The sequence below is a fragment of the Ricinus communis genome, chromosome 4 (assembly GCF_019578655.1).
Source record: "Ricinus communis isolate WT05 ecotype wild-type chromosome 4, ASM1957865v1, whole genome shotgun sequence".
Taxonomy (NCBI): Eukaryota; Viridiplantae; Streptophyta; class Magnoliopsida; order Malpighiales; family Euphorbiaceae; genus Ricinus; species Ricinus communis.
This window is the reverse complement of record NC_063259.1, coordinates 20,767,509-20,793,548: the sequence shown is the minus strand read 5'-3', so window position 1 is coordinate 20,793,548 and position 26,040 is coordinate 20,767,509. Positions and strand designations below refer to the sequence as shown.

The window sequence follows — 26,040 nt, the reverse complement described above, 5'->3', positions numbered from 1 at the left end:
AAGTTTTTTAAAAGTTACTATTGAATACTAACTTTTAAATTTCAATCAGAGTCTTTAATTCTCTTCATTGAATACACCTCTCTAAAACTAATTGAAAAATATTAAATATAGATTAACAAATAGATTAGATAACACTAAATCATAATTATTAAATATTATATTTTTATTACAATTTCATAAGTTTTGAAAATCTAAATATATATGTATATTTTTTTCAAATTTTGAGCAATGGTATTATTATTTTTTTAAATGGGTTTAACCTTTGGCTTTGAGTTTCTTTTATTTCAGTTATCATATGCTGTTATTTTTATATTCCTACACTTTATTTGAGCCACTTGGAGCACTAAGCCAATAGAAAATATTGTTTGACCACAAATCCTCCACACATGTAAAACTTTTGGTGACATTATAATTAAGCTGTCAATAAAAACTTACAAACCCTAAACAAAGTCCAAGAATTACATCACAGCATAATTAAGCACATGAACTGAGAGTGCTGTAAGAGAATATTTGATTAATTAAGGGGCTAATACATGAGAATCAACAAGGGGTGATTTTGGTTTAAGAAGCTTAATGATGGAAATAATACTAATAACCAGCATGAGAAGAAGGCCAATGAAGGAAGCAATGATAGCAGCACCACCATGGTCACAGAAGCTTCCAAATCTGTCACAAATCTTATTCCACTTTGCATGTGAATTCCCATTCTTCCCCAACTCTGCCATGAAAACTGCTGCGTTCACCCCTCCTGATATCAGTGCCGCTGTCAACTGCATGACCCAGCTCTCAGTATTAGAGATCAAAAAATTAACTTTCTCCCGTTTTAATCGAACTCAGTTCGCAAAATGATCTAATCAATGATATTAACTCAGTATAAATGCAACTAGGCTTGGCCACGGTTCGTGAACCGGAGCCGCCTGTTTACAGTTCTATGATAATATGGAATTGGCGTAAATCGCTTTTTATATATGAGGTAATTAAGCCAAACTAATCCAATAATTATAATAAATAATTATAATGTCAGAGAGATAATAGATAAATTATATATGTATATAGTAAAAAGTAATAAATAAATTAAATATTTATAAAGTAAAAATTTATAAATAACTTTTTTACGGGGTGAAATCAACGGTTCCAATTTCAACTGAAAAAGAACCGGATTTAAACCAATTCCATACCAATTTAAACCATTTTTGATTCAATTTTGACCGGTCCGATTCCGGATTCAAACCGACCGGTAAGGCCAGTCGTAAAAAGCAACATATCATATCTGAAAGTAATAATTATATACAATGCAGCACAGTGCTGCTTGATGAACTGAATCATACAGGGAATTTCTCCCAATCCAGAGTTCAATTAATGGTGAAAAATGATGATGATGATGATGATGTGGTTTAAGGGTAGGATTTGATTGATTACCATATCTAAAATGGCAACTGTGACCCAACGGAGTCCTTTATAATCAAACTTCCGTACAAATGTGTCCCCTGCAATCATCACCAAGTTATGGATACTGCCCATTCCATTTGCTATTACAAAGAACCTGCATCATCATCCATTACTGCACCATTATTATAATAATTCAAACCCTCTGCTGCAAAAGATTAGCAATTACAAATTGGGACATTATTTTTAATCATCCTTAAATTTTGTATATGATTTTTTTTTTTATTGTGATTAATTCTGCTAATGGAAATTAACATTTACTAGTGAGGACATCTTTATAATTTGAAAGGGTTATTCTGCTTGAACAGGGTGGGAGATATTTACTGTTTATTTTATTTATTTTTCTAAACATAACAAGTTATTTTCTAAGAAATTATAGGAGTTTATTAAATATTTAAGGTTTAATTGCCAAAAATATTTCTGTACTTTTTGCGACTTGTTATTAAATTTAGCGTGTAATTTTTAAATTTTAAAAAATTTAAGTATCATATTTTTATATTAATTTCAATTGATGTGAACTCTAGTGATAAAATAATCAAAAAACGATTAACACTCCTATTACTAAAATGTTGATAAAACTCTAAAGTTAGAAAATAAAAATAATTTTATGTGCTTAAATAATAATATTTTAGTAATAGAATAAATCAACAGTTCTAATGTTAACTCAGCTTTTTTCTATTGTTGCCAAAATTCATGATATGTCAATAAATTTAACGAATAGTTTTACTGAATGCTAAAACTGAAATTAATATTAAAATATAAAAATTTAAAATTTCAAAACTACTTTGCTCCATTTGATAAGAAAATATATAGTCCAAGATATTTCTTTTTGGCAACTAAGCCATGGAACATAAAGAAACTATGTTTTCATGCTATTTGAGGTTAATAAAACAAAATATGCTCACATGATCAATACCAATGTGTTTATAGAAAAGATAAAAGGAAATTAAGGAAAACACTTACACAAATGCAGGGGTATGCTGAAACTTGGCAGTGACAGTGGCTTTAATTGGAGTACTCCCAATGGTGGCAACAACAAAGGTTTTGGTTTCCCTGTTGGCTGCCATCACAATTGTTGCAGCTGCTGTGGCTAAAAATGCAACAAATCTTAACATCAAAAGGACCCAACTCTTATTCCTTGGCCCCAAGCTAGAGGGGGATGACCCAACCTCAGGTTTTTCTGCATTTACTAGAGCCATGAACAAGTACACAAAAGAAAGTGACAAAAAGATAAATAGATCAAGGTGATGATGCCTATATATATATATATATATATATATATATATATATAAATTTAGCATGAGCTAGTAAAATGGATGAACCAAAATCATTTATCAAGTCTAATAAGCCATGAGAGTTTCTTTGGGTGGTCTAACCATCAAATTTTCTATTTTTCTCTTATTGGTATGGTGGATAAGAAAATTTAAGGCTTTTCTTTCTCCTTTTTCTTTTGCTGAAGCAATGTTAATCATCACTTACCATTGACAAACAAATTTATCTTATATATGTATACACACTTATCCTGGCTACTTTAACCTAAGATTCATCAAACCTTGTTGGAGAAATAATTTAACATTCCATATACTTAAACCAAATGAGAAAAAAAAAAAAAAAGATGTGGGATTTTCACCTAATTAATTAGTTTTAATTTTAGTTTTTCTGTTTTGATTACCTTCAATTAGGAATGCTCATTTCTTTTAATTTGGATTTTTTATTAGTTTCAATTAAAAGGTTGAATTAGATCATAAATCAATATTAAATATAATCAAATGTATATTTATTCTTTGTTAATCTTTGGTTACTTGATTTTGGCCAACCGTCAAACCACTTTGAAATATAGCAACCAATGGCATGAATTTGTAAGCTCATTAGCTCATGTTTTGTTTGTCCAAATTTGAATGCCATTAGTTCAAGAAATCAATACCAATAGACTATTATATGTACTTTGCAAAATTAAAAAATTATATATTTAAGTTAAGAAAATATTTTTATTTAAAAGAAGATGTAATTTGCACAATGGGAATAGCTGGACCACAATATGAACGGTGTTTGTGACAGAAGTTTTGACAAGTAATCAAATTTCAAAGGGATAAATTTGAATTAGAAAATTAATACAAAAATTTTATTTTTTTTAGAAATAAATTTCGATTAATATTTGGTTAAAATTTACTAAAAAATAATTAATTATTATGAATATATAAAAAAGAAAAAGTATATTTAAATCGAAAGTAATTTTTTCATAACAAAAAATAATTTTATACATTTAGAATTATTTGGAATTTCTGCAAAAATTTAATAAAATTCGATTTGATTATAACCAATTTTAAGAATTTAATAAAACAATTTTACATAAATTTTTATTTAAACCAAACATAAAAACAATAGTAATTTATAAATAAATTTATGAATTTCACAATACCAAAGACAATGTCATAGTGCACTTGAGGGGACATATTCCCCAAAAACATCCCTTTGAACTAAAGCCTTAATCCAAATTAACTGATTTCAAGTTCCAAGTGCCAATGCTAAATTCAATTATACCCAGATTTTCTTTTTGTTTGTATGCAAAAATAGACTAGAAGACAATTAAAATCACAAATTATGTTTATCTGTTTAGTGTAAACATACAAAAGGAAAATACTGATGGCAGATCATAAATCAAAAATATGAATATTGTACATCTGACCAAGAGCTCTTCATCATATGTTTACTGCTCCAATATAAATGATCTTAGAAACAAAAACCAGAAATAAACAACAGTGCAAAGTACCACAATTAACATATTACAACATCAAAATGTCAAATTTAAGATTCCAATACTCTTTTTGTCTTTTAAATATAAAATTAAAACAAGTTAATTTAGCTCTCCATACTGTTTATTTAATATTAATAAATATGCAACAAACCTTTTTCTACTTCTATTAATAAATTTTTTAAAAGAAATGAAAGAAAAGAAAATTTTAAACCATTAACACTCGCAAAGAAAAATATAATATAAACAATTAGAATTAAATAAATTTTTAAAATTATTTATATTTAAATATTTCTTAAGATGACACTCTTAAAATAAAAATGCCAATGCATATCTAGGTATCCAGATACGAGGAAGGTCGTAGTGAGATTCCTCACGGAAGTTCAGTTAAGAAAGAAAGATCGGAAAAGAGAATAGCTAGGTGCCTGTATACCGAATCATCATCAAGGATGCTCCTAGAGAGGTTAAGAACATTACAGAACAACCACCATACCTATTCAACCAATTCAGTCGGGTTCAGGGCCATAATCATTATGCAGGAGAGATGGCTGAGTGATTCAAGACGTAGCATTGGAACTACTATGTAAGCTTTTGTTTACCGAGGGTTCGAATCCCTTTCTTTCCGTGCATTCACCTAATTTATCAATGAAATTGACCGTAATGTATCAAATCCCATAACAATGGATATCTTTATTCCAACAGTTAGACATTTCCTTGATATAGATTCTCTATTCCTAATTTCTGTGGTACAAAAAATACTGAAAAAATTGGAAAGGAATGAAAATATAATATAATATTACCCTGAACGGGATTAATATCGCCTCACAACTGTTTTGTGTTAGAAAAATGGCATGTTCAAATATATAATTGTGTTTTCAGAAGATAAGCACAATTCTCTGGTATAAGAGAAAACAAAAAGAAAAAAAGATGCCCAAAACAACAGTCCAGTTTGGCAATCGAGTGGACTGGAAACTATGCCCATTCCACTTCCCTTCCACACAATGTACATCCACACTTCAAATATCTCCAAGAGCTCATATATTTGCAGTAGTCCTATAAATTCAATGTTAATTATAGCTATCTCTGAGATAATATGCACAATCAATTTCCATATCCATCCCCGTGATTGTTTCCTATCATATAGACAGTAAGATCTCGAAATCTCACCGCATCATTTTTTATTTGTGATACCGACGACGACATTGCTCACCTGCAACATTCAGGTATCTTGTTACCGCATGTTTTATATTGCAAATGAATGATAGGCATACATGAAAAAAAGAATGTCTACAGAAATAATCAAATTTTTACCAGTTTTCCACTTTCATCCACAGACATAGGGTTTTCCACAACAACAGTTTGAGTTTGAGATTGGGATGTCGACTGCTAGAATGACATGATAAGTAGAATAATAAAATTAGTAAGCACCAGATAGGTCAAAACAGACCAAAATACATCACTAGGCAAGTTTAGCAAAGTTCGATTACTCACTGTTGAAGTAGATGGTGTCATTCCAGTTGTACCGTTAGGTCTATTCGTTGGGAGCGCAACCCTCACATTACCCATCTGCAACATGTAGAATATAGGACAGACAAGAACAGGACAATCAGTACTGACAGATGACTTGATGATAAAAAAGTAATGAAAATAGAGATGCTTCTGTTGACACAAGGACAACAGCCAACACTTCATCACAAACAGAAAGTGCATATATAAAATGGACATGCGAAATGATAAAACATAAGATATTAAACCATTTCCCTAAGAAATAAAGAGAAAGCAGTTAAATATAATGATCTAGCAAATTTTATATGGGAAGGGAAGAGATTCCAGTGTAGGAAGCCACTCACATTGCAGGCACTGGGAAGGCCAGATGTATGGCATAAATGTTTTAAGCATTCATCATACAAGCATAAGATAAGCATCACATAATTTCTTGAAAAGCGGATAATGAAAATGAAAATAATCCAGTTTCGCTTCATTGAAGAATGTCCATCCATATTGCCTACTAGGGGTACACAAAAACTAGTTCAAACCGTTGAAACCGATGGACCGGAGTAAAATTGACCCAAACATTATGATTTTTAGTCAAATTGGACAGGTTGTGGACTAGATTGACATTAACCTGAAATTTTTCAGTTTAAGTTCAGATTTAAGGTTGCGCAGTTCATTTAAACCCGAACTGACCCATATATGTTTAATTTGTTAAAGACTATCGTTTTATACCTACATATTGACATACAGCTTATAGCCTTGGAAGCCCTACTTTCACATTCTTATCCAGCCTCATTCAAGTGAAAACCCTGTGTCTTAGTGCCTACTCTGCTACACTTCAATCCATTCACTTCCTCTTCTTTTTGTTTTTCCTCTTTTTTGCTAAAACTTCAATCTATATATCTGTTTATCTATATACCCAAAACAACAAGCATTAAGAAGGTACTAGACCAATAATAATAGATCAAAACACTAAAGAAACAGATGAAACCAAACAAGATGCTGTGGAGATCAAATTTTTTTATTCTATTTCTAAAATTCATTTATATTTGTTTTTTTATTTTGAATTTAACTCCACTTGATCTCAAAGCATTTTCCTTCTCCGCTTATTTTCATGAAATAGATTTGACATCAATTAATCAGTTGAATTTTCTTCTTGAGAAAAGAAATGTGTTTTTAAACTTGAAAAGCCTGGTATCTTGAATTTTTGGAAACTTATAAAGTTCTTCTGTTAAGCACTGATCAATGAACCTACAAAAATTTTATCTGATTAAATCCAGGTTTTGCAGACAGCCCCTCATTTCCATCCCTGAGAATTCTGAATTTCCCATTTATTAAAAAAAATCCATTAAACAGAACCAATGTAATCAGTTTGGTCTGGCAGTCAGGTACAACCCATCTGACCTGACCCACGTACAGCCCTAAAGGCCAAATCATCGCCCTAAGGTTAATATTTTTCATAAGGAAAAGCAACATGCCAATAGCTCAGTTTTCTAAGTTGAATTCTACTCATGCTCCAGAAACAGTTTTTCCATTCTGACTTTTGAGAAACTAATGTTAATTGCAATAAGAGTAACGATTTTGTTGAAATATAACAGTCTCATCCATATTACTGAAAATCTGTAGGCACTGTCAAGATTAACCATGCAAGATATCTAGACACAGGAAAACTAACTACAGGGTTTGTCTAAAAGTAAAACCACAAAAGTTTTACCAATTAAAGTTTACAAGTAATGAGGGATTGAATTCAGTTCATGATCTGTAACTATTTCACTAGCTTATCCCATATAGGCAGATCTAAGAGTTCAAATTCCTCAACAGTGGGACAAAAGAAATTTATGTCCAATTATCTAGGAATGATGACTCGGCTGCAGATTTCTATAAATGAGCAAGCATGTATTTGAAGCATTAAGTACTCCACTGACGTGAATGAGTTCATATATATAAGCAAGGGCAAGATCATTGTCATACAATAAAATTTCCTATTATTCCTATTTCAAATTGGAGTATGAAGTCTATACGTAAGGAAATAGAAACTTATGTCAAGATAACATTTATAATACCTGAGCTGTAATTGAAGATAAATTCAAAGCTCGAGTATACATACAAAGTACAGTAAGAACTTAATCCTTAGTACAATTTATACTTACACTAACGTTGGTCACATAGTGGCAGAGAGCACACTTAACAGATGGAGCCCCATATGGATACACAAGTGTTGTACGGCAATTTCTACAGTTGATATGAGCAGCCTGGCCAGACACTTTTGCATAAATAGCCAAAAAGCAAGATAAAACAAATTAGTATAATCCCCAAAAGAAAATAAAAGAGTTTTTCTTATTACACTTTAATATGCAATCTGGAAATATAACGGTGCCAAATGGATAGATATAGATCAGTAAAACAGATGCAAAGAAATATTGCATCACAGCCATCTTCAAAAAGCTTGTGTCATTTAGTAATTTAGTCACGAAGAAATCTACTCAACAAGCTCCCAGTTTCCACATAGAAAGGAGAATCTAAAAGGGATCTAAGGATGAGACTATTAAAGATAAAAAATGCACTAAATTCTACAAAAGGCCATTTAGAAACAGCAATTCCCTAACTCAAAATGGTTCAAAAGTTCTGCAAAATGTTTAGGAGGAAATAACAATAGAAATTATCTTTTTCATAATCAGAAACATCCACACAGAGTAGAGAGAGAGAGAGAGAGAGAGAGATAATGGAAACAGATAGACTAAAACATAATTATCTCTTAAAACTAGGAATATGTTTTCAAGTAAATAAATAAGAGATCTTTAGGAAATAGATTGATCACCATGTGTAACCTCATCTAAGAAAAAGAACATAGACTCTTCTACAGTTAAATTCCAGAGTATAGCCAATGAAGTTGGATGGCTTAACATCCAACTGATCGTTCTGATTTTGCACTTTTCAGTAGTTAGCTAGTTAAGCCAAGGAAAAGTACCACTGAGACCTTGTTGCTATCAAACCAAGGGCAATTGACCTCTTCCGAAGCAATTACCATCCTATACTCTTTCACTACACAAACTCTAAGGCCCAAAATTATTTCATTTATTATAAAGCAGATAAAATTAGTAAGAAAGCAAACTTAAACTAAGCCAGTCAAGAGATAAATAGAACTATTTTCATTTACTGTTTAGCTTTTAGATATACCTGGCGCAAGGTTCACTGTGTGACAGCAGGAGCATCTCACACTTGTTGCCCCACGTGTATACATTAGCAATGTCCTGCAACCTCCACATATGAGTTGAGCCATTTCCATCCCTGCAGGAAAATCTTGCAAACTTAGAAAATCAAAATATGGTTTTATGTCATAATACTATATACATATTAAATTAAGGTTCTAAAGTTATCTACCTGACACAGATTTGAAGAATTAGTTTTGAATACTTCCCCTCAAGAGAGTTAAGGCCACAGCCATTTTAGAAAGCATATTTCACATGGAATGTTCAGGTCGATGTTCATATATCGATTACAATGCAATAATTTAAATATTCACAGAGAACTAATTGTCCCTAGGATGCAGATGTCCAACATAGCATATGGGCAGTGCTTTATAGTTTACATCTATTAACGAGTACAGTTGACAAACAAAAATTATAACTGACAGAACGCTACCAACTAGGCAAACTGAGAAGCCAGCCCCTGCTATGCTTGCCAAGTTGTTTAATAAAAAATCATAAATTCTGGGCCCATTGTTAATCTAGAAATGTTTCTTTTACTTGTATTATATTGGCAATAATTGCCAAAGAAACCTATTTTGCTAGTGCATTTCCACAAATCAACAAATGCTACAATAAGAATTTTATAGCAAGTTAAATCATAAAAGAAGAAATTTTTTTCTTAAGCATATTTTACAATCATTAAACTATGAGAATGATAAGCATCACTTGCACAACCTCCTCAGTAGATTTCCAGTTTCAAGTAGTAACCAATTCTCATATGCTTTCCCGTTCTACTTTAACAAAGCCTGGTAAAGAAGGAACTGAACATGGTTGAAAATACATTTTTTATGAGAGAGGCCAATTTCTATTAAAAAAAAACAAAGCATACAAACCGAAGTTAGGGAAGTGGCACTTGATCTGGACTAATCATCCATGACTACTGGCATGTAATAATAAAATAACTTTAGAATCCACGACTCTATGATGATGTCAGATGGTACAAATTGGTTGTTCTCCCCATTTGTAAACTTAGAATACTTAACTCAGAAAAGAGTATACAAATTTCTCTATCTCATACAAAACTAAGAAATGTAGATAATCGCCAATTGAATTGTTGCAAATGAAACTTCATATACTAGCAGCATAATCAGGAAAATCAATTCTTCGATCCCAATCAATTACTTTCAGCATTTTCACTAATCAAATTTCCACAAAATAATGTGAGGAAAAACAAAAGGATGGCACCCACAATTAAGAAACGAAAGCAAACCTAACAAAAGCTGGCAAAACAAAAAACACAATGTAAAAGGGTTAAATAAGTTTCTTTGGGAAAGTAGAATACCTGGAGGAGGGGCAGCAGTAATTGTACTACATAATGCACAACAGACATTTGGTGCTCCTCTCGGGTAAAGAAGAATGCTCCTGCATCCATTACACATAATCTGTCCCTGCATGGCTGCAATATGAAATCACTCAACATAAGGCGACCAATCCAGTAGAATTACCCAAAACCATTTCTGCTTCAAATGTTCAACCAATGTTTGTCCACATGAAACCAAAACGTGTTTCTTACAATCTAATTCAACCAATCCATCTCATATTGTTCAAAGACCACCAACTCAACCAAATTCTATTTACTCAGTTCTGAGGTTTGGGAAGAAATAGGCGCTAGAATTCAATTATTTAAAAAAAACAAAAAACAAAAAGATTACTGCAAATGATTTATTCCAAACCGATTCACAAATATATTAAGATTTATAGTAGTCAATATCGAAAACTCCTAAAAGCAAAAAAAAGAAAAAAAAAAAAAAGAAAAAAGGAAAAGAAATAATAATTTTACCAAAAAAAAGAAAAGAAATTGGAAAATAGTTTATCACCTGGAATAATAGACGAAGAAACACAATCACCTAGTAACGCTTTTAACAGGAGGAATCGAGATGGAAAGAGCCAAAACTCCTGTAATCCAAAATGAAAATAAAAATAAAAATTATCAATAATTAAACGTCAGATAACGCTCAAAAACACAAATTAAATCTTCCTTCTTGTTAAAAGAAAAGGACAATTAAAAGATAAGAACAACTGACCAATTCTGCCTTAAGAAAGAAAATTCGATTCTTGAAAATCAAGAAAAGAGATGCTTCAACAACAACAACAACAGAGGAAGGATTGATTAAACCAATGGATTTGTAAACAAGAAGAAGACTTTGATATGTGACGAAAACAAGGAGATCCGGTGGAGGTTTAGATTAGGACCCGAATTTATGATAATTTGATTAAAAAAATATTGATGTCTTTGATTTTGGGTCAAAAAATAATGAAATGAAATTAAGAGGTTTTTATAGATGTACCAGGTATATACATATATAAACATATACATATATTTATATATACGTACATCAGGTGTATATAATTAAATAAAGTATAGTTAGAGGAATTTTCCTTTTAACCTTTTGTCTCTGTCAGCCAGATCGGATAAACTCAGTCGAAATTTCCTTTTTTTTTTTTTCTTTTTCTGTTTCAACTCGTTATTTTATATTAAATCTAGTGTTCGTTTTTTATTGATATTCTTTCACCAATTTTGTATAAAATTTAACAAATTTTCTTTTAACGGTTTAATTTTTTAATAAATATTATAAATTTATAAATATCATCTATAAAATATAAAAATTGATAATTTAACAATCTAGTATCTATAATTAATAATTTATTTACTACCGATCTAATCTTAGTAATTAATTATATTTTTAATAATAATTTCAATTTCACAAATAATATTTAATTTTATTTTTAATATGATACCAACTAGTAAATTAACTTTTAACTATAGTTAAAAGTAACATATTTAATCTAATACCAACATATATTACTAAAATAATATTAATAATAAATAAAGAATATTATATTAAAATACCTTCTAAAAATAATAATTAATATTATTGTGTATGTATGTGAATAAAAGAATTAATTTAAAAACAAAAATAAATGGCAATAATTATAAACTTGGAGAAATTTTATATACTTTTCATTAATCAAATAACTTTACTGTGGTAAAAAGAAATGGTAGAAGTTCTAGAAGAAGTCCTCAAGTTTGAAAAAGATGTGTTTTAGAATTTCTTTTAAATGTTTTTCAGACAGAGAAAAACATTAATATTATTCAACAGTCAGCATCAGCATTCAGCCTATGGTATGGTTTTTGATTCCTCTTTGTGTGTGTCAACCAAGGAAGACTTCTTTTGTTTTTTTCTTTCTCTTGGTTCTGAGCTCACTCGGCTGCTTTTTAGTGAGCCCAAGAATATGGATTCGATTTGAGAATAAATATTTTATATTTTATTATAATTTTTTTAAATTTAATAAATATATCAATTAGATTAAATATATATTTATGTATCTGAATTTGTATTTATTAGTCATTTGATTTAATCCAATAGACACTTTCAATTTAATATCTAGATACATTTAACTTCCAACCTGAATATTTTATTTTTTTGATAATTTTATATACTTTTGTACAATAAATATGAACATTTTGAATGAAGAATCTGTGGCCCATGCACAAGTTCATTTCTGCTCCAACTTGCACTTCAAAAGAAATAGTTCAAAATACCAAAGTAGAAATGATGCTATGCAAGTGTGCCAGTAAATGCACATATCTTTTAACTATCAGATTCTATACAAATTAACCCAAAAATAGAGTGAGATCATTTTCAATGTAGCCACAGTTGGTTGGTCCCCTACCTACACGCACTCCATAATAATATCTTGAACAAAGGTACACTCAATCTGAACTGTTTTAACATAATTCATAATATGGATCCTTACTGAAACTATGTTTATGTAAAATTTCCATACTGTCTTTCAAAAGGAAGGAAGAAAAAAGGCCTTACAGATAACTTCAACACAATTAAGAAAATGAGCCAAGTGTGGCATAGTGATCTCATTTATAGCACTTGTTATTGTCAAAGATACAGTAATTCAGTCATTTTTATATATAATATATAGCTAGAACATATAATGGTGATCCTAGTAATGTAATTCTACTTCTTGCAAGCATGCATGCCATTCTTTTGTAGGGAAATTTACATGGAATTAGATTGTGCTGCACAGGTGTGACCACCATGCTTTTCTAGATCAGATGCGTCGGAGGGAAGCCAACCTTTTCTCAAGATCCTCAACATCAGGAGATTCAGCACTGCATTCAAGGTACAGTAAAACTCATCAGGAACCAAGTTTTACTAGTGCTTCCAAAATTTAAACCCTCCCCCAACAAATTTAAGAAGAAACATTGCTAATGATTTTACAGATGACTTCTGTCACATTCAGATTATATATATCCAAGGCTCTAGAAAAATCTGTTGAAAAAATTCTGAAATAAGAAAAGTAAGTCCAATGTTACTAGCTAAAAGATTCGAAAATCCAAAATTCTGCAACAGTTCCAGCATATATGATGCATATGCTCGTGAACATCAATTTGTCAAGAATATTTTATGGTAGTAGACTTATAGATATTTTAGCAACTGCATATTGATAAATAGCGAAAACAACAGCATCAGATGCGAGACTTGTACAAGCATTTTAAAATTGGCATTCTATCCAAGTGTAGATAGAAGGAAATGCAACAACATTTACACTCAAAAAGTTCAAAGCATGTTAGTCTGTAGCAAAAGGACAACATTTTCTTTTTCTTGTGCTTGTACAGAAAGTGATGCTTGTTTTTCCTCTTTCCATTTCCCAGAAAAGAGATTCATTTCGGTGTTTTTTTATGTGACAAGGTTGATAATGGAACTCACCTCAAAACATATAATCACTGCATACCTTGCAACAACCTAGACTATTCACTAACACTAACATACTTTAGTAATGGACCATGCTTCAAGTTAAGGGTTAGATATACCTTTTAACAACATTAGGAGCATTCTTTGATGCAATTCGGCCCTTTGGAGCTGAAGATAACTGTCAAGGAAAATAAAATCAGAATTACACAATTGTAGGTTGTGGTTATTAAAAGAATATATGAATCATTTAAGATGGTCAAATTCTTTATGAGTACCTGAGATGCAATGTCAACGCCAATCTCATCAAGCACCTAAATCAGGTTCATGTAAATTAGAGATACATTAGGAGCAATACCTTAATCTAAAAGGTAAGTAACATGAGGCTGACAATGTCTCACCTGGTTAGTAAGTTCCTCTGTTTCCTCTTCAGCCTCATCTTTGTCTAAAGTTTCATCGATAGCCTCCGACATCATCTCAATCTGAGAAAAAGTATAGCAGGACATAAAATATCCCAAATACATTAGAATAAATTCAGCAATGAAGTCAGCAACACATTAGATTCTTCCAACTAATTCATTGGCAGTCTTCATCTTGTGTTGGTGGGACTTGATAAACTAAAGCAGATTGAGTCTCTGTGCATCAATTATTATGTACTGGCCTAGCCTTTTGATGCAAGAAATATATTGCAGAAAGACATGTAAGAATTGACCAAAGAGATACCAAGGAGAGCGGAAATATCATATAAAGAAAAGAGTATTACCGTCATGTCCAATTGTGCTGACTGCTTCTGGAATTCTTTTATTACTTTAACTTGTTTTGTAGGAGCCATTTGCTGTAACAGAAGGTTAGAAAGTGATATAAGAATTAGTCAATAGCGAAAAATACCTAAACATAATTCGAATGCTTAAACACATTTGAGAGGGAAATAAAGAAAAAGCTCAACCAACACTCTGACGTATGTGCTACGACCTAGGCACACAGTAATATTAGATGACAACATTACTCATCTAAAGACTAACAATAAGTTTATATTCATCTATCAACATTAGGAATTACACTACTACAAGTACAATCTGAATACAAACATGAACTCCTTAATGACAAACGCTGTCAGGCAAGAATTGGTCTTATAATCATTAGGAAATATACTACTACAAGTATAATCTGAAGTAAAAATATGGACACCTTAATGACAAAATTCCGTCAGCCAAGGAATTGTTTAAGAATTAATGATTTAAAAATTATGTAACTTTTCGTATATCATTTCTAACATTTCTTAAAGGGGCTGGACCAGGTAACAAAATTCAAGCAGTGCATATTGATTCAGTGATCTATCTCATAAGCAGGAGATGAATAATAAAAATAACAATACATTTAGCAAACTTAAGTTTAAGACCTTGTTCATTGCTACCATTGCCTTAGTTGCACCTTTCATCCCTGTAGAAATTGAAGTACTGGCGTATAGAGCCTGAAAACCATGCATGGTTAGAAACTTACAAATACAAATTATAGAACATCATCAATTAGATTTGATGACAGAAAACAACCTGTGTATGAGTAGCTACACCTCTGATTTGGGCACGACTACCCTGTAAGTTTGTTATTTGTTGCCGTAGCCGAACCAGTTGTCGTGCTAAGATTTTAGTAGCAGCCTACACAAATGAATGCAGAAAATAGATTACCAAAAAAGTGAAGAAACACTTCATTCAATATAAAGCAAAAATTTTGCATCATCCATGCATAGACTGCAATTTAACACTGTCTAAGCTCATTGAAGCATGATTTTTGTAATTTTAACACAAACCAATATATTCCCATAACTCTACAATGACAATCGTCATGTTTTATTTTCCCTTGATTTATTCCACATTTATACAGGTCATTTATGGTTGAAACTGGATAAACCCATAAAAGGGTATAACTTTTGTCGCGTCATTCCAGTTGATATTTGAAATTGTAATTGCAAAAATTGTCACCCTCATAACCATTTAAATATCAAGGTTAGTGCGTAACAAGAAAATATCAATCCATACAATACAACTTCTCCATACTCTTGGACCAAACTAAATTTATTGCTATGCTAAAGTTAAAAATTAATATTTGACCTCCTTGAACTCTATCCGTTACTCACATTATATAGGCTCGAGAAACAAAAAGAATATGTGTACAAACGAGATATCCAACAATAAAAAGAAGGAAAAGTAATGAATAGAGGAACCACCAAAAATTTGGCAATCTCAGATGTGTTGAGATCAATGGTGGCTCGTTATTTTGATGAATCAATCTTTGGACAGAAGAAGATTATGTAAAACCCTCGGTCAAAATCTCACTTCTCAGATTTCATTTTGAAGACACAATTTATATTTTGAAGAATTGCCATGATAAATTTGATCCATGAAAAATATTATAAAAAATGGATACACATTTTTAATTGCTATCTATTGTTGGTAATAGGTCCAAAAAGGTATCTAAAGATAACAAATTTAGAAAATTGTACCCTGTTGAAGGTAAATATCCTTATTACAAGCAATGTAAAGGTAAAATATGCACTATTTTAGTATAACAAATTATAGAGCATGCCAAATCAAGTATATATGTTAAGAAAATGGATAGACAAAATTTCAAAAAGTAAATGTTACATCAAGAAAAAAGATAAATACAATTTCAAAAATACTTTGATTCAACAAAAAGGTGCCCATGCTAGAGAGTTATTATGTAACCGCAAGTTCAAAGATGTGGTAACAACTATAAAAAATAAATCGTTATACCAAACTATTTTACATAATTATTTTATTTTATTTTATTTTAAATCTTTAATTTAGCGTAGCATATGCTTCTAGAAATATACATAGAATTATTACAATGTGGAGGCAAATTTTTCTAAGGCAGAATCTAAAAGAATATAATTATTATAATAGAGTTTGTCTTATTTATAACTAGCTCATATTTGGATGAAAACTTTTTATAACTGTATAGAGGTTATTTCCACATAAAGTATAACTATAGAGAGGTTCTAATATATTATGATTCTTAGTATGGTCGATTCCATAATAAAGATTTGCAGGAATGCAATGTGACTATTTTTATTTATAACTAGCCCATATTAAGAGCCAGACTTCTTCTGGAAATGGAAGTTAAATGCCTTAAACAGCTGCATATCCTGAATAAAGAAAGAAGACTAATGCCAAATAAAAGTGAAAAATGTACAGTAGTCAAGATTGATAATAACTGGTAAGTCAATAATGAACAGTGACCATATCCCTTTTTTCATAATTTCAACTAGGTTAAGACTAAATCCACAGGTCACTACTTCAGGGAAAAAGATATAAACTTGCCTCATTTCCAGTTTTAGCTGTTTGCTTGATCTCTGCCACTAATTTCTTTTCCTGAATTGCATAAGAGAGTAAAGTTAACAAATTAAGATGGCCAACTGAATAGATCTAACACAACGGTAAGAGTAACATACCTCTAGTTGAAGAGATGCAATTTCACGTTCAATACCTATAACACAAAAGAGGAAAGAGGAAAAAAAACATAATCAGCAGCACTGCAAGGTTCAGAAAGCTTTAATTTGTGTGGAATTGTTTCTTTGCTTAATTTCTCTCTTATAAATCTCAAAAAGATACTCCTAAAGCTAGTTCAAAACACTCTGCTTGTTTTGAAGGCCGTCCAAGAATGTGAATACTAATTTCCAGGTTTGCCTGCATTTCCTCAAGAAACATGATCTAGTGATCCATAGCGTCTTGAACAAAATTCAAGGGCAGAAGAGAGGAACCTGCCAGTAACAAATTATGTTTCTTTTTTCTTCTTCAAGTGTACAGCAAGTCTTGAAAGTTGGAGGCTCATTACAACTGATCATTATCTGTACTTTTAGAAAAAAAGAAACAAAATATCCATAATATTCCAAATTTCAGAAATGATTCTCTATGTTTCAAGTACCTGTCTAATGACAGATCGATCCAATGTACTTATTTATGTTGGATAGTCGGGGGGAGAAATGAATTCAAAACCAAGACGAGGAGAGCTATAAAATTAAGCGTCATACTATTGGAGCTGCAATTTTAGATCCTAGTCATGATGTCCAAGTCTTATGATTCTTAAAATATAGTGACATTTTATTATATAGAATACATCTATAAAAATAAATAAAGTTTTCAAGTGATGGATTGCCTATCTCTGAGTTCGAAATGATTTTGAAATGCAAAAGTTGGACTATCCTAACATTGACATTTGTTGAGTACGTAGAAATTAAAATTAACTCAACTTTGAGCCTCTATATTTGATATTTCATTCATCTAGAGTTGCCAAATTGCCAGAGCACTGAGAAAGCATAATTTCAATCAAAAGGAGATGCATACCTCTGGTGGCAACAGCCATTTCTCTCTTGCTGGTCCTGAGAGCATCTGTCAAATAACAACAACAGCCATTCAAGAATTTTGCAAAACCAACTTAATTTGCAAAACCAGAACTAAGCAAAAATTTCAAAAAAAAAAAAAAGAAAAAAGATTTCTACCCAAACAAGGAAAAGAAAAAGAAACAAAAGTAAAGCCAATCAAATTGAGCTAACAAACCAAAAGGTGAATACTTTCTGGCCAAAGAAAACTCATGGTTATGCTAGTTTTTCAAAAACTAGAAGCACACGCAGAACGACATTGGAGATCAAGAACCAATGTAGACGATTTTAATAAGTATTAGACTTAAAATAGAGCAAAACCCCAATTACCTACTCATTTCACAAGAAAATTAAAATGGGTATTAACCAAACAGTGAAAACAGTAAAGTTGATACCTTTAGGAGAAGTTTTCTTCTTGAATATGTTCATGTTCATGGTGGTGAAAAGAAAACAAAACCCACTTCAGCTGTGCCCTCTGAATTGAGAAATCACTTGAAAAACCCAAATTCTGTATATGGCAAGTAAAAAAGAAAAAAAAGGTGGAATTTTTTACTTATCTAAGATCTTAAAAGAGAATTTCTTTCTATTTTTCTGCTTTAGCAATGAGAAATCAAAAGGAGAGTGAGCATGTGTGTGCGGGGTGATAGCATACTTCGGGGAGCGTGCTCTGGGTTTCTCACATATCCAACGGTACTAGACACTAGTCTAACTAGCCGTTATGATTCTCTTCATTTACCATAATGCCCTTGTACTAATAATTTAAATTTTTCATTAGAAAGCCCATACTTAGCTTTTCTGACTTTTACATTATAATACCTGAATTGAAAAGTTATTTCAATTATGTCCAGGAATTGATTAGGTTCTTAACAAATTAATATTTATCCATTAAAATTGAACTATATTTTAATTGCTTTTCTATTCTTTCAACTTATGATTTTCCGTTTTGGGTAATTCGAATTTCAACAGAGTCATACTATTGCTAGACCACAAATTGAAATTGTGAAATTGAATTCACCTAAACACCTATATCGTATTTAAAATGTAAATTTTTTTAAATCCAACTTAACTTGTTTCTTTGATTTTCAAGCATCCGAGATAAATTCTTACCCCATGTACCATAAATTTTATTCTTATTATTAATTTAAGACCCATTTAGTTCTGAGTCCAAAATCGAAATCAGAATAAATATATATTACTTTCATCATTTTTTATATTTTTTTATATTATAAAATAAAAAAAAAGCACAAGAAGTAAGGTATGATTATGTGACTTTTACTTTTAAAAAAAAATTTATAGTTTTATTTTCTTTCTACTCTAGTGCCCCCTTGATAATATCACTAAAATTCTATGATTTTATATCAATAAAAATATGAAATTTAATAATAAATTTTTTTACTAAGTGATTATCATACAACCAATTATAGTGAACTTATGACTCATAAAATTAATATATTTTTTAGTTTTACAAGAAACAATATAAAATAAAATTTCAGATAAATTTATAATATATTTAAGAGTATCTCATTAATCAATTCGATAACAAATTACTTTAAAAATGACTCTATTAGAGAAAAAATAAATATTTACTAATATTATAACATAAAAATTAACAATATTAGCTGGAAGAATACTGAAGTGAAAGAGAAACGAAGTCGCAAACTTTAGTATGACAACAAAACTTAAGTGAAAAAGCCCATAATTACCAGGTTTTTTTGTGTACTTTTTCTTTATAAATTATTATATAATTTTACTTTTCATTCAAATTTCATTTTAGTTTTAAATTACATATTATTAACTTAGTATATTGTATATTGTATTTTTAATTTAATTAAATTTAATTCTCAAATTAATTGATTATTAAAATTATATAAAAGTTATGCAAATAATAACGACATCTTGAAACAACATGGTTAAAATTGTAATAATAATAACAATAACCATAATAATAATAATATATTATTATTGTTTGTAGTAATTTTTAGCCATTTTCATGAACTAGTAATTAAATTACCGTAATTAAAAAGCTTGAGAAATTAATTACCATTATCAAAAGACTTATAGGAATGTAATTGATAACCAAAGAATAGTGAAAGACGGAGAGAGTACTGGAAAATTAAAGACTAAAGACTAAAGATTGTTATTCTATTCTAAGAATAAGGTTTATAGACTTTAAATCTATTTTATTTTGATATTTAATTGTTGGAGTGGTATCGACATAGATTGATTAGTTGCTAGCTATCTATCTGCGCAAATCTATTAATTGATTAATTGGAGTGTTGAGGTAGACTAGCTAGTTGCTGCCTATCTATTTATGTATGATTTTGTCTGTGTTCTATTCTTAAAAAGATATTTTTAAATTTATAAGTTTAATATATTCTTTATTCTTAATTTGGTCGTCAATTAACTCTACGTCCCGTGAGTACACATTGCTGACTTCTACATCATAAAAGTATGCTTCAATATCCATACCTTTTTTTTTTTTTTTTCTTTTTTCTTCATTTATATACTTTTTTTCTCGCTTTATTAAAATATGCTGTAATTTCTTAGAAAATACCATAGCTGCTTTTGGACCAACTTGCATTCTCATTTATAGCATCATTAACAATTTTTTTATTTATAGGTAAAGAATTCAATAATGGGCCAAAAGTCTACGAGTTCCAAAATTTAATAACAATTAAATAGGATTTCTCGATAAAGATATTAATTTTTAGTACTAAATTTGGTTATAAATAATTATAAAAATGTATGAATTAACACTCTCATACAAGAATAAACATAAAAAAAATATCATTTCTTAATTTATAATGAATTACATTAAGAGATAAAAGATTAAAAAAAGAAGAAGATGTTTTTGATATAAAAAAAAAAACACTGCACAAACTCTGTTTTTGTCTCATTTTTTATTTATTTATCTTCAAACGGATCCTAGCCTTTATACGTTGACCAGAAACATAATTTAGACTTAAGCATTACCAAGTTTTGAACATGTCACTTAAGCATGATAGTTGTTCGTTTTATGAAGATTTAAATACGTGCCTCGTACATTATATAAATCTGATACATATTGTTGAATAATAATTTAATAATTACAAATATAATATTGCAATTATAAAGTTAGTATGGCAAATCAAAACAGGATAAATAATTACACACTTTATTATTTACATGAATTTCATTATATATTATGATCAAATGTTATCTTTTTAGAAAAAAACAAAAATAATAAAAAAGAAAATAAAAATATCTTATATTAAAGACGCAAGTAAAATTAAAATATATATATACTAGTTAAATATAATTAATTATACATATTCCGATAATACCTTATAAGAATCTAAAGAAGTCAGTATTCTACATAACAAGAAAATCCTATAGCAATATAAAGTGTGCAGCTAAAATGTAGTCGCATTTCTCGTGGAGTTTTGCAAGAGCAGTTCTATTCTGTGTTGTTTCTTTTAGGATATAAAAGAGATAAGTTCTTTAATATCTTCATAACTTCACAGTTATGGCGATATTCAGTCGCTCCTTCTTCTTTATCTCTGTCCTCCTTTGCTTAATTCCTCTGTCATTATATGCCCAACTCGATCAACCAGTCGGCTACGGTTACAGGGTTGATTATGTTACTGATAATCTACCAGGCAAGTCATTGGCAGCTGAGCTTACCCTGATCAAGAGCTCTTCTGTTTATGGACCTGATATTCAGAATCTTAATCTTTTTGCCAGGTATGTTCTTGTTCATTGTTTTTCTATTTTCTCTTTTGCAACTTTTGCAATTCTTTGTTTGTTTGTTGCGATCATATTTATTGTTAGTAAGACATTCAATATCATTATAGTTTTGTTATTGTTATGATTATAGTGCACCAGTAATTCTTGTTATTGTTGTGATTGTAGTTATACCAGTAAGATATTCGTGATCATTGTTCTTGTTATTGTTGTGATTATAGTTAAACCATCAATTATCAGTTAGATATTCATGTTCATTGAATTCCCTTTTATTGTTTTTTTTTTTCTCCTTTTTGATATGATACTCAACAGGACTTCCTTCTTCTTGTTGCCGTTGCCGTTGTTAATCAGTAGTCTGTCAAAATGATATTTCTGCTATTGTTTTACAAGTGATTGATGCATTTACATGCTCAAATTCTGATGCAGCTTCGAAACAAAGGATCGTCTCCGAGTCCGAATTTCAGATTCTGATAACAAGAGATGGGAAATCCCGAAAGAAATCATTCACCGCCACATGTACCACCATCACAGGTTAATGGGACAGAGACACCCTCCCTCAGTTACAAACTTGGTCCTCTCCAACCCCAGCTCAGACCTTGTTTTCACCCTCCACGACACTGACCCTTTTGGCTTCTCCATTACCCGCAAATCCACTGGCGATGTTCTCTTTGATGCATCCCCTGCGGAATCTGGAGATCCAAGCACTTTGCTGGTCTTTAAGGACCAGTATATCCAACTTACATCTTCACTTCCTCAGAATAGGTCTAACCTCTATGGCCTTGGAGAGCACACAAAGAGTACCTTTAAATTAAAGCCTAATCAGACCCTGACTTTGTGGAATGCTGACATTGCAAGTTCAGTTAAGGATCAAAATCTTTATGGATCCCACCCATTCTATATGGATGTCCGATCACCCTCTGACGATGGCAGAGTGCCTGCAGGATCAACTAATGGGGTTTTACTGCTGAACAGCAATGGAATGGACGTGGTTTATGGAGATGATAGGATTACTTTCAAGGTCATAGGTGGTGTTATTGACTTATATTTTTTCTCTGGACCCTCGCCAGCCATGGTGATAGAACAGTACACAAGGCTTATTGGTAGGCCTACACCTATGCCTTATTGGTCATTTGGTAAGTACCATAGTTTTCAATGCACGAATTTCCTTACTTCGAAGTGATAGTAGAATTATGTTAATGATTAGTACAATACGTAGCTCGAGACCTTTTTAATGTCTATTTCCTTATATCTTCACCCTTTTCTCTGTTTTCCCTGTGAAGGATTTCACCAATGTCGATATGGGTACAAGAACACTGCTGACATTGAGGAAGTGGTTGATGGCTATGCAAGACATGGCATTCCTCTTGAAGTGATGTGGTCAGATATTGATTACATGGATGCATACAAGGATTTCACTCTTGATCCCACTAATTTTCCTGTGAAACGAATGCAAAATCTTGTTAACAATCTTCACAGGAATGGTCAGAAGTATGTGGTTATTGTTGATCCTGGTAAGTCCCAGTTAAACCCGAAGGTCCTTTGAGCTGATACTCTTCCAGTAATGGCAGTTCATGGTCAAATGTCTGCATCTTAATTGCAGGACCTTTAAAATTTCCTGATGCAATATAAAGACAATGTATCTGAATTATTTATTTTGTTCTTTTTTTCTTTTCCAAAGGTATTGGTGTTAATAATACCTATGAGACATATATTAGAGGGTTAAAAGCTGACATATACATTCAACGTGATGGTGTTCCTTACCTGGGAGAAGTTTGGCCTGGATCAGTCTACTTCCCTGACTTTTTGAACCCAAGAACAAATTTTTTTTGGCATGCAGCAATCAAGAGATTTCGAGATATTCTACATACTGATGGAATTTGGCTTGACATGAATGAGCTATCCAACTTCAATACTTCTGACCCTACTCCACTTTCTACTCTTGATAATCCTCCTTACCAGATTAACAATGCAGGATGCCAGAGGCCACTTAATAATAAGACGATTCCAACAACATGTCTACATTATGGTAATGTTACAGAATATGATGTCCATAACCTGTATGGACTGTTGGAATCCAGAACAACTCATGAGGCCTTGATTAGAATGACTGGTAAAAGGCCATTTGTACTCACTAGATCTACTTTTGTAAGTTCTGGAATGTATGCAGCTCACTGGACAGGAGACGTTGCCTCCACTTGGGATGATTTAGCTAACTCAATTCCATCCATTCTGAACTTCGGACTTTTTGGAATACCAATGGTTGGTGCTGATATCTGCGGTTTTACGGGTAATACTACTGAAGAACTCTGCCGCCGTTGGATTCAGGTAAAATGCAACTACTTCAATTTCACTTGTATAATTCAGTTCTGTCTTGTGAATGTAAGCAATTGTTAACAAGGAATTGTGCAAATGCAGGTAGGTGCTTTTTATCCGTTTGCAAGAGATCACTCGAACGTAAAATCTATCCGTCAGGAGCTCTATCTGTGGGACTCAGTTGCTGCATCGGCTAGGAAGGTTCTTGGTCTTCGCTACCGACTACTTCCATACTTCTATACGTTAATGTTCGAGGCGCACGCAAAAGGAACGCCCATAGCAAGGCCTCTTCTCTTCTCATTCCCTGAAGATGTCGACACTTATGAGATCAATTCACAGTTCTTGATTGGAAAGGGTGTGATGGTATCACCAATAGTAGAGGCAAATGTGATTGCAATGGACGTATACTTCCCTAAAGGGAACTGGTTTAGCCTCTTTAACTACTCCGACTCGATCAGTGTGAAATCAGGGAGGTATGTCCTGCTTGATGCACCAGCTGATTGTCCCCAAGTTCATGTAAAGGAAGGTACTATTTTGGCTATGCAAGGGGAAGCAATGACAACCCAAGTTGCTCGAAAGACGCCATTCCATCTCTTGGTGGCTGTCAACAGCAATGGGCAGACTACCGGGGAGCTATACTTAGATAGTGAAGATGAATTGGAGATGGCAAGGGGAAAGGATTGGACGTTTGTCAGATTCAAATGTGAAAAAGAAGGGGACACTGTGTCGCTTAAATCAAAGGTTAAGAATGGAAGATATGCATTGAGTCAGAATCTGATAATAGATATGGTGACCTTCATAGGATTGGAGAAGGCTCAGGATGTGAAATCACATAAGATAGACATAACAGAAGGATCAAATTTGAGTGAAGCGTCAGTTCCAGAGGCTTACACAGAGAGCAGTGAACATTTTCGAACTGTTAAAATAACAGGACTGTCATTACCAGTAGGAAAGGAGTTCAAGTTGGATCTCGGAATGCAATTCTGAAAGTGCCCTGGATTTGTGGTATAAACAAGCCCAATTTGTAGATAAGCTCCTCCCTTTGCTTAGAATAAAATTTTCTAGAACTGATCTTAGTTGAAGTTTGTATTTTGACTTAATTAGTTTCTTTCTGTTAAATATATCAGTAGGTCTCTAAGAAATAGATTGCAAGTAATTGAACAGCCAAGAAAGAGCTGTTCCCATTTCCTGGAAAGTTTTTGCAGACCTAAGATAAGTATGTTAAATTTGACTGGATTAGACATATTTATATATCTGTGATGCTACATCCATTGTATTGTACAAGAACATAGGTCCATCCATGGAAATTGGATAAAAATTCTTGTATTGGTCTGATTTCAGAGTCACACAGTTGGAATATGAAGGGTGAAAACTATTGAGCTTCAGGTATCTTTGGCACGCATTTTCTTTTAAAACATGTATATTTTTGCCAGGAGCATTCAGGATCAAACATCCAAAGCAAACCTAAGATTGCAAATGGTTAATGTAGGATTATATCGGTTATTAGTTAGGATCGAAAATATTGACAATAACTTCATAATACTAGTGCTTTTCAGATTTGCAATGACTCCATAGTTCAACAATTCTGAGCACTAACTCATCCTACAGAGAACCCAACTGTTAATTTTGAACATCTGTTAAGCCCAATGCAAATTTGGACGAAAAATGATGATGATGATCTTCAAATACATCAAATTATGTACACTTCTATAGCAAAATAGAAAGTAATTAATCCCTATTTATCCCTTTTTCAAGAGTAAAGGCACTTATAATTTAAGCTGCTCTAGGTGCAAAAAAAAAAAAAAATTGTAATTTAACTAAAATGATTTGTAAATATCATAGGAATTTATTTTATTAAAAGAATTCGTATAATATCATAAGAAATATTTTTCAATTAGAAATTGGATATTTTAGGAAAATAATAAAAATGGTAGTTTCCCTAATCAATATAGGGTAATT

At 31.5% G+C, this 26,040-nt stretch overlaps 4 protein-coding genes across 9 annotated transcripts; 1 reads left to right on the top strand and 3 right to left on the bottom strand.

Moving 5' to 3' along the window:
• Positions 1-387: 387 nt before the first annotated feature.
• LOC8283904 (CASP-like protein 1B1) lies at positions 388-2,678 on the bottom strand. Its single transcript, XM_002529836.3, has 3 exons — positions 2,410-2,678; positions 1,420-1,543; positions 388-770 (listed from the first exon to the last, which is right to left on the bottom strand). The coding sequence occupies exons 1-3, from the start codon at positions 2,643-2,645 to the stop codon at positions 519-521; spliced, it is 612 nt and encodes a 203-aa protein (XP_002529882.1). The 5' UTR covers positions 2,646-2,678; the 3' UTR covers positions 388-518.
• A 1,758-nt stretch (positions 2,679-4,436) lies between these two features.
• LOC107262100 (protein LSD1) lies at positions 4,437-11,233 on the bottom strand. 6 transcript variants are annotated; one of them, XM_025159226.2, is made up of 9 exons: positions 10,965-11,233; positions 10,758-10,836; positions 10,223-10,336; positions 8,870-8,992; positions 7,843-7,955; positions 5,690-5,764; positions 5,510-5,584; positions 5,366-5,408; positions 4,437-4,832 (listed from the first exon to the last, which is right to left on the bottom strand). In XM_025159226.2, the coding sequence occupies exons 3-8, from the start codon at positions 10,332-10,334 to the stop codon at positions 5,370-5,372; spliced, it is 537 nt and encodes a 178-aa protein (XP_025014994.2). In that variant the 5' UTR covers positions 10,335-10,336; positions 10,758-10,836; positions 10,965-11,233; the 3' UTR covers positions 4,437-4,832; positions 5,366-5,369. The 6 variants fall into 6 exon arrangements, with proteins under 6 accessions (XP_025014994.2, XP_025014993.2, XP_025014995.2 ...); XM_025159225.2 differs by lacking the exon at positions 4,437-4,832 and adding an exon at positions 4,966-5,251; XM_025159227.2 differs by lacking the exon at positions 4,437-4,832 and adding an exon at positions 4,966-5,251 and having other exon boundaries at positions 5,510-5,581; positions 10,965-11,228.
• Positions 11,234-12,781: 1,548 nt separating this feature from the next.
• On the bottom strand, positions 12,782-18,718 carry LOC8283905 (vacuolar protein sorting-associated protein 2 homolog 2). The gene is made up of 11 exons (XM_015725791.3): positions 18,441-18,718; positions 18,011-18,055; positions 17,119-17,153; positions 16,988-17,038; positions 15,200-15,304; positions 15,049-15,120; positions 14,413-14,484; positions 14,051-14,131; positions 13,928-13,963; positions 13,772-13,830; positions 12,782-13,069 (listed from the first exon to the last, which is right to left on the bottom strand). Exons 1-11 carry the CDS (start codon positions 18,478-18,480, stop codon positions 13,009-13,011), a joined length of 657 nt encoding a protein of 218 aa, XP_015581277.1. The 5' UTR covers positions 18,481-18,718; the 3' UTR covers positions 12,782-13,008.
• Positions 18,719-21,041: 2,323 nt separating this feature from the next.
• On the top strand, positions 21,042-25,414 carry LOC8283903 (alpha-glucosidase). Its single transcript, XM_002529834.4, has 5 exons — positions 21,042-21,768; positions 22,195-22,901; positions 23,049-23,279; positions 23,447-24,093; positions 24,184-25,414. Exons 1-5 carry the CDS (start codon positions 21,551-21,553, stop codon positions 25,066-25,068), a joined length of 2,688 nt encoding a protein of 895 aa, XP_002529880.2. The 5' UTR covers positions 21,042-21,550; the 3' UTR covers positions 25,069-25,414.
• The last annotated feature ends 626 nt before the right edge of the window (positions 25,415-26,040 follow it).

Bases quoted from the DNA above. Each gene is read 5' to 3' on its own strand.
- LOC8283904 (XM_002529836.3), bottom strand. From the start codon at position 2,645: ATGGCTCTAGTAAATGCAGAAAAACCTGAGGTTGGGTCATCCCCCTCT. The intron at 1,544-2,409 runs GTAAGTGTTTTC...ATGATGATGCAG, and splicing joins CAGCATACCCCTGCATTTGT to GTTCTTTGTAATAGCAAATG. The intron at 771-1,419 runs GTAATCAATCAA...TGGGTCATGCAG, and splicing joins CAGTTGCCATTTTAGATATG to TTGACAGCGGCACTGATATC.
- LOC107262100 (XM_025159226.2), bottom strand. From the start codon at position 10,334: ATGCAGGGACAGATTATGTGTAATGGATGCAGGAGCATTCTTCTTTAC. The intron at 7,956-8,869 runs GTATATCTAAAA...TTTATGCAAAAG, and splicing joins CACAGTGAACCTTGCGCCAG to TGTCTGGCCAGGCTGCTCAT. The intron at 5,765-7,842 runs GTAAGTATAAAT...TACATGTTGCAG, and splicing joins ACTATGTGACCAACGTTAGT to ATGGGTAATGTGAGGGTTGC.
- LOC8283905 (XM_015725791.3), bottom strand. From the start codon at position 18,480: ATGAACATGAACATATTCAAGAAGAAAACTTCTCCTAAAG. The intron at 15,121-15,199 runs GTTGTTTTCTGT...CATGGTTTTCAG, and splicing joins GTGTAGCTACTCATACACAG to GCTCTATACGCCAGTACTTC. The intron at 13,831-13,927 runs GTACTCATAAAG...TTTCCTTGACAG, and splicing joins GCGTTGACATTGCATCTCAG to TTATCTTCAGCTCCAAAGGG.
- LOC8283903 (XM_002529834.4), top strand. From the start codon at position 21,551: ATGGCGATATTCAGTCGCTCCTTCTTCTTTATCTCTGTCCTCCTTTGC. The intron at 22,902-23,048 runs GTAAGTACCATA...TTCCCTGTGAAG, and splicing joins TATGCCTTATTGGTCATTTG to GATTTCACCAATGTCGATAT. The intron at 24,094-24,183 runs GTAAAATGCAAC...GTGCAAATGCAG, and splicing joins TCTGCCGCCGTTGGATTCAG to GTAGGTGCTTTTTATCCGTT.